Genomic DNA, 7,911 nt, shown 5'->3' on the forward strand with positions numbered 1-7,911 from the left:
TAAATAATTTTTTAAATTCAATAATAATTGAATAAATTTTATGATTTTTTTTTAAATTTAGTTTTAACCTAGTGAAACAAAATTAATTTTTGAGTGAGAAACTCTTGTGTTCCAACTAAAATTTCCCTTGTTGGCTAAAAGTAGAACCTAGCGAACCCCGAAGGGTAATTTCACAGTAGATCATGGTCTGGTCTCGAATTCAATTTTTGGACTTTAAAGCTTTGCATTTCCTTGTTTAGCCACCTCAAATTTTGTTACGCCACGTCACCTCTCTAGGAGATCGCCATGTCACCCTCTTTTGCTGGTCCCCACCCGTACGGACATGCCACTCCAAATATATAACCCCTCCCATCGCCAGGAAACCCCTCCCCCGCTGAAACACCAAAAAAAAAAAAAGCAAAAACAAAACAAAACCCATCCCACCACTTCGCTTTAAGCCTTCCCTCTCTCTCTCTCTCTCTCAACAAAACAGCTGAAATATCGGCCGACAGGTAACTCTCCAGACCCAATAGTTCGGAGTTCGGAGCATCCGAAAAATAAAAAGTTCCGGGTTCCTCATATTTGGTCAATAGTAAAAAGTTAAAAGGAAAGGGTAGAATTTAGTAGAAAGTGAGATGCCAATGGCGGCGGGGCCAGCATCTCCGAGGGAACGGGCTCATGCGGTGGGGCCTACCGTGGTACCGATGATGCAAGCTGTGCCGGCGGTTGCTGACGTTTTTGCTAAGGACTCGATCATTTCTTGGTTCCGAGGGGAATTCGCGGCGGCCAATGCCATCATCGACGCTCTATGCGCCCACTTGGCGCAGCTTCATGGAGGAGGAGCGGGGGGATCGGAGTACGAAGCAGTGTTCTCGGCGATCCACAGGAGGAGGCTGAACTGGATCCCGGTGTTGCAGATGCAGAAGTACCACTCCATTGCTGATGTGGCAGCGGAGCTAAAAAAGGTGGCTGCCAAGAAGACCGAAGAGGGAGGAGAAGATGGAGATCACAAGGAGGAAGTGAAAGGTGGCGGCGGAGGCGAAGGCGATTGTTTGGATGATGAGAAAGAGAAAGTTGCCGAGAAAGTCATGGAAAATGAAGGAAATGGGGAAGTTGGTGGTGAAGAAGAAGAAGATTCCCCTGACAGTGATATCACTGATTCAGGTAACTTCATAATTAAAAGAAAAGTAAAGTGATTCCGATCATAAAGTTTGATTCTATTTTACTTGCATATTGTTACGTGTTGTTTCTCTGTTTGATTTTTTTTTTCTTTTTTCTCTCAAATGCCAAGTTTGATCGTTAGGTAAAGCTTTCCTTTTTCTATTTTTTTTCTTGGGGGGACTTATTTGGTGTTTCTTTTTGGAATTCGTGACGCAAGATCGGGCCGAGTAACCGGGATTCTTATCACAGTCACAGTCCTTAAAAAAAACTCTGAGCTTGGCTCAGTTTTCTTTCATAAATGCCATGGCGATCAGTTGTTTTCAATCTTTTTCCGTTCCGTTATTGAATTCTTCGAACTTCCTTTATTTCTTGATCGATCAAAAAAAAAAAAAAAACCAAAGGACAAGGAGAAAGATCGCCTTCTTTTTTTTTTTTTGTTTCTTTGTTCTCTGGCTGCGCGGAAAGCAGAGAGGCGTAAGGCATAAGGCGTTGAATCTCAGATTGCACTGTGTTTGGTAAAGCCAGAAAGTGAAAGCTTAGCTTGGAATAAAGCGAGCGCATTATGTTATGCCTTTTTTATATGCATATAAAAAAAGAGTTAAAAGATTTAATCATTTTCCTCCAGTTTCTGAGGAACCAAACAAAATCATATATTTCTCCACGGGATCGAATATTCAATGTTTCCAATGCCTTTTCTTAAATTTCTCTGACTTTCAATTCATTCAACGTGGGGTTAGATTATGATGATGTTGGTTTTACCAGTCTTTCATCGGCTTAATTTTCTTACGCTGTTTGCTTGAGAAAAAAAAAAAAGGAAAGAAGACATGTCATACTTTTCACGAGATCATTTTCTTTCTCTAAAAAGTGTTCTTTCAATTCTCTTTTTTTTTTTGTTTTGTTTTTAGAGCTGGAGTGATGTGGTAGGTATGTTCCCGAGGTTAAGTGGGGGTTTGAGGATTTCGAGGTGAAAGCTCCGAGAGAGAGAGAGAGAAAGGGTTTCGCTGCCCTCACTGTTACAGTTAGTTTGGGCAGTGGAGCGATCTCAATACGTTGACACCGGGTACGCCGCCTCGGGATGCGTGCAATGATTTTAATGGTAGGCCGCTTCTGATCACAGCCGTCTGATTTTAATGTTGACGTCACAGCTGCCTTTTGTTGATTTCACGTGGAGCTTGTTGTTGCTGGGGGTTGTTGTGGCTTTTTGACATTTTTGGTTGGAGGAAGCCATTAGGCAGATAGCCAATCCCAATTTCCTAACCCCGAAATGTTTTGACTCGAGCTGCGTCGACTCGTTTGACTGGATTGCTTTGCCCGTTCAACTCCGTTGTCCTTGGGCGGGCGGGCGGGCGGGCGAGCGAGCGATCCAATGATGATTGAATTCCACGACAGGAAAGCTGGGGGAGTGTTTGGATAGCCAGTTGTGCTATCCGACATTGGGACAACGTGCAGCTTCTGTCCTTACACGGTAGCTTATAAAGTATAGGGACAAAAGTGAGCAGTATTGGTACAGCTCACAGCTGTGTGTAAAAATTGCACAGCCTTTTCCAGCCATGACGGGGAAGGCGCTGGCTGAGGGCTGAGCTTCCAAAATAGTGTTTCTAATAAGGAATGTGTATGTTTAATAAGGTAACATAATGAATATGATAATTAAATAACCTACATTAAGGTCCATAGAATATATGGAGATAAAAGCTCAGTTCCACCCTTAAAATAACAGACCAGGAGCTAGTTTTGCTTGTCAATTAATCAACTTTACTTGCCTTACAAATATAATGCTTTTTAACAATTAAGGTAATATGATTGACTGCCAAATTTGTTGTATAATTAAGTGCACTATCAATGGATTAATAATTTACACATTGAATTTTACAGAATGGTGGCTTATTTTACTAGTCAGACAACAAATTGAAGTGGGGGGAAAATGTGGTCATCTTTTACTCTCCAAGGCTACTTTGTCTGAAAATTTGGCCTTTTTGTCTTATGTTATTTAGTCTACAATGTGACAAATGCCGAAAATTAATTAACGTTATATGCCCATATCATTCCTTTTATTCTACAGTTAATTTGTATCTTGGTTAATGATTTCACTTGTTCTGGCGATGCAGGATCTCAGGAAGTTCAGCATGTTGAGGAGAACGTTGACATTTGTTCTAACCATGAAGAATGTGATGCACGCCCTTCTCAGATCAAGTTGACCAAAGGTTTTTCAGCCAAGGAGCATGTGAAAGGTCACATGGTGAGTTCTGTCTTTCACAATTTAGTAGGCCTTGTTCTAGTGAAGAATTTGGAATTAGAGAGAACTGATATCCTATACTGTATGCTATTTCAGTAAAGAAAAATGAAGAAAAGATGGATTCTGGTAGTTTGTTTTTTTTTTTACTTATTTACTGATAACTATGATGCAGGTGAATGTTGTGAAAGGATTGAAATTGTATGAGGATGTGTTCACTGATTCAGAGCTGGCTAAGCTGGGTGACTTTGTGAGTGAACTTCGAGCTGCTGGCCAGAATGGGGAATTGTCAGGTGCCATCCCACTTTAAAGCCTTGCCGAATTGAGGCCTGTTTTAGAATATTAAGATGAAGATTTGAAATAGTTATCTCTTCTGTTATAGCTTTGTTTTAACAGGTATAGTCATTCATGTTTCCTGCTTGATCAATTTAAATAATATTCACAAGTTATATAGGGTGTTTGATGTTAATCACTTCTAAGATCAATAGACCAACTTCCAAGAGAACTTTAAGTCAAGCACCTAGAGAGGCAAATTATTTGGCTGTAAGTTGATAATTAGGGGTTTAGACTTTTGATGGAGGAGGTTCCTGTGAAGCACATACCTCAACCCTTGGGGTCGCCTTATGTGTTGTAAATGTAGATTTCACAAAGCTCTTAATTGGTAGAGACAAATGTTTAATAGCTTTTTCTTTTTCTCATTTAACGTTTCATTTGAACTTTTTTTTATCTCTCTTCTGATTAACAGTTTTCCATTTCATTGCAAAGGATTTGTAGTGTGGACTGTTTGTTTCATTAATCTGCAATTGCTTGTCTTTCGAGTGATATTCAAGAGTTTTTAGTAAACATTGTCTTCGTTTTAGGAAAAGATAAGGACTGCAATTTGTTGGCCAATGTCTCTGTTTCTGAACTTGTTAGTGGATGACTACAGGTGAGACTTTTATTTTATTCAACAAACAAATTAAAGGAAACAAGCGAGAGCTGATTCAGCTTGGTGTTCCAATATTTGGACACATTATAGAGGAGCCCATGAGTAACAAGCAAACAAGTACGACCTACCACTATGAATTACTGATACAGTTTGGTTTCTCTAGTTTCTTAATTTGTTCTTGATCATTAAGAGTGATCAATTATGACTACAGTCACTAAACAACTTTCTAATTGGCCCTTTTTTTTTTCTTTCTTTATATGTTTTGCAGTCAATATAGAACCAATTCCAGCTCTTCTGCAAGGTGTCATAGAACACCTTGTCCAGTGGCAACTTATACCTGAATATAAGAAACCAAATGGTTGCATCATTAACTTCTTTGATGAGGTATACTTCTTTGCTGCACTGTCATGCCCATCTTCTCTGTTCTTTGTTAGAGTAGAAAGGCCACCATGTCCATGTGCCATCTTGCTTTTGGTGTTGAACTATATTTGAAGGGAGTAAGGATAGAAGTGATGCAATTATATTACTTTAATGCAGGGTGAATATTCACAGCCTTTTCTTAAACCACCACATTTGGAGCAACCCATCTCTACTCTTTCTCTCTCTGAATCAACAATGGCTTTTGGGCGCACTCTTGTGAGTGATAGTGAAGGGAACTACAGGGGGCCACTACAGCTTTCGTTGAAAGAAGGGTATGTTCACTGTTCAGAGTTATTTGAATTTGGTTTGTACTTTTGGAAGTTAGCTAAAAGGGGAACCATAGTAAACTATGACAAAAGAAGTTACTGATGAAGCAGCTTAGTATCAGAATCGGAAATATTTGCAAGTTTTCCATCATAGTTCAATGCATCTATTAATAGCACGAGAGGCAAGCTTTTGGTGATGGAGTGACATCTATAATTTTAGTTTGTTTATAATGTTAAGAGTTTGCATAAGAGCGGCTTTCCTTTCTGATTATATTGTTGGCTAGCATCATACCTTGAAAACTAACACGGGGGCAGCTTCTAATTTATATGTTACTCTCTGACACTGCCAAGATGTTTTAATTGCAACAAAATCCTAGATAATCATGTGTTAGAGTAGGAAGCTGAAAGCAAAAAATCTTCTTAGCACATGGCACTATTTTCTCTACTTTTCTCCTTTATATTTTCTTCTCTCTTCCTCCTTTTACGTTGTGTCAGAATTTATCACGTCAATGCAGTACACTGAGCAGGAATCTTGTTTCAAACACAGAGGAATCACCTCTCCTAATGTTATCCTTCATTTTGGGTTGTCTCCCTTCTTCAAATGTACCATGTGTGCTTTATGATACTAAGTCTTACTTGACAAGCAGGTATGTAAAATGTTACTGCTATTCTGCAGGTCTCTTTTAGTTATGAGGGGAAACAGTGCTGACATGGCAAGACATGTCATGTGCCCATCTCCGAGAAATAGGGTCAGCATTACGTTCTTCCGAGTTCGGCCTGATACCAACCAAGGTCAGTCGCCACCAGCTAGCCCCCAGCCTGGTGCCATGACTCTGTGGGAACCAGGTGTCCCAGGTCCATATGCAATGTCAAATGGAGCTCCTAATGGCTATGACTATGAGGCACTGGATATGATGCCAAAATGGGGAGTCCTCCGTGGACCTGTTGTTATGCTAGCTCCTGTGCGCCCAATGGTAGTGAGCCCCAGAAAACTTCCTCGTGGCGGTACAGGGGTCTTCTTGCCCTGGACTATGGGTGGATCAAGAAAGCCTACTAAGCACCTTCCACCCCGTGCCCAAAAAGGAAGAATGCTTGCATTACCTTCTCCTGTTGAACCAAATGCGGCAGAGTCTACTTCTGAACCAGGCATCACTATTGAAGGGAAATCGGCATAAGCTAAGCATGTGGCAGCCCTGGGGGCAAATTGATATGAATTGTCAAAGGCATTGTTCATGCGCACATCTTGCTCTGAAAGAGCATTTACATACTGTACAAATGCAGCTCAAGTGCTAAAGAGTTTGTTTGTTTTTTCCCTCCATTTTCACTCTTTTTTATTTCTTTTCCTCAGCAAGATTAGGTTCTAGCAATTGTCACCACACTTGTTGAATGTCATGGTAGGGCTTTAAAGGCAGTTGAGCTTTTAAGTTGGAGTGTGAATTAGCACTACTGGAGGGCCGAATTTTGTATTAAGCTATTACATTATTTATATTAATCTCCTTATACAGACAGATAGTAGTATTAGTTTGTGGTTATTTATTTTGAATCTTTTCCACGACTTTCTTACTTGACCAGGATAGGTGAATGCCCATGAATGTTAAATTGAATCTTAATTGCTATTGCTTAAAAAGTTGATCATAATCCATTCTTAATATTTCACAATGGGCAAAATGATGTTATTTATCTGAGGAACTGATATATCTCTTCTTTCTTACCTCATAGTCCGTTTGAAAATTCCATTTCTTAGATTTAAAAAGTCTTCGTTTATCTAAAGTAGCATCTGCAAGTGTGGAAGTTTTCTTTTCCTACCTCATTTTTTTCGTGCTTTGTTCATTTCACACGCCAAGCAAGAGAAAAACCAAGAAACCAAGAAAATTGAGAAGCATGTAATTGGTCAGAATCTTGCTGAAGTAGACAAAATTTAGGTCATCTCATCATCAAGATCCCTTACTTGAGGAAAACATCATATGGTCCTATCTGGATGTGCTCCATGCTTCGATGTTCAACTTGAGATTAGAAGGAATAAGCAGGTCATTCTTCCCTTTCTTTTTAGTTCTTCAATAATGATACATGATGATTATACTTCTTAAACTATCAAGTACTACTAATCACGAGCTATTCCTTTATAACAGCATTTTCAGCCAAATTCTTTTTACACCTAGCAGAACTTTTTAGCAACAGCTACCAGAAAGCTAATATGTTCAACCCTCAGAGAGTTCTGCGGTAGATCCTGGCATCATCTCATAGATTCTGTTCGGCAGCTTTTGAAATTTTACAGATGCACATTTTATTTCTGCTATGCTTAACCCATAGAAACTGTGCTGGTTGAAATACTGATATTATTTACTTTAAACAACTTACTGGTACAGGTTTAGTTATTTTCTCGTGATGTACAAGAGCAGTGAGATATCTAGGTCAGTAAGCACTTATGGTATCCATCCATTACTACAGGCATAGATCAGCATAGATCATTAACTCATTTGCTGTCCCAAAATGCATAACATGCAGAAAGTCCTCGGAAAAGAAATTCCCAAGAGAGAGTTTTAACTTAATTTTCCTACCATCTGTTTTAGAGTTCAAGTGCACTAATTTACATCTCATTTGCTATTTTGGCAATTTTCCTAACCTCTATTTGCAGGGTTAATGCAATTGTTGTCCTAAAAGAATCCCTTGAACAGGAAGGTAACAGCAAAACATGTTGTCTAAACTTCCATTAGCACTAACCAATGCAAACATCAAAAGAGAACAGAGAGGAGTGAAGGCTAAGTGCTTCCAGAATGCCTTAGCGGACGCAGTCAACAAATTTGAAAGCTTAATGTCCAACATAATCTGTTAATCTTCTCAATCAACATCCAGGTTAGCAAGTGCATAAATAATTGTCTTTCATTTCAAGCTCTAAATAGCTCTGGAAATAAGTGAAAATCAATTTT

At 39.3% G+C, this 7,911-nt stretch overlaps 1 protein-coding gene across 1 annotated transcript; it reads left to right on the forward strand.

Moving 5' to 3' along the window:
• LOC18613415 lies at positions 359-6,516 on the forward strand. Its single transcript, XM_018129703.1, has 7 exons — positions 359-1,143; positions 3,246-3,376; positions 3,546-3,663; positions 4,299-4,415; positions 4,567-4,682; positions 4,836-4,990; positions 5,661-6,516. Exons 1-7 carry the CDS (start codon positions 615-617, stop codon positions 6,157-6,159), a joined length of 1,665 nt encoding a protein of 554 aa, XP_017985192.1. The 5' UTR covers positions 359-614; the 3' UTR covers positions 6,160-6,516.

Source organism: Theobroma cacao, chromosome 1 (genome assembly GCF_000208745.1).
Source record: "Theobroma cacao cultivar B97-61/B2 chromosome 1, Criollo_cocoa_genome_V2, whole genome shotgun sequence".
Lineage (NCBI taxonomy): Eukaryota > Viridiplantae > Streptophyta > Magnoliopsida > Malvales > Malvaceae > Theobroma > Theobroma cacao.

What these genes read in the sequence shown, in the direction of transcription:
- LOC18613415 (XM_018129703.1), top strand. Translation starts at nt 615, where the DNA reads ATGCCAATGGCGGCGGGGCCAGCATCTCCGAGGGAACGGGCTCATGCG. An exon ending in AGCATGTGAAAGGTCACATG is followed by an intron (nt 3,377 to 3,545) that starts GTGAGTTCTGTC and finishes ACTATGATGCAG; the next exon opens with GTGAATGTTGTGAAAGGATT. An exon ending in CATGAGTAACAAGCAAACAA is followed by an intron (nt 4,416 to 4,566) that starts GTACGACCTACC and finishes TATGTTTTGCAG; the next exon opens with TCAATATAGAACCAATTCCA.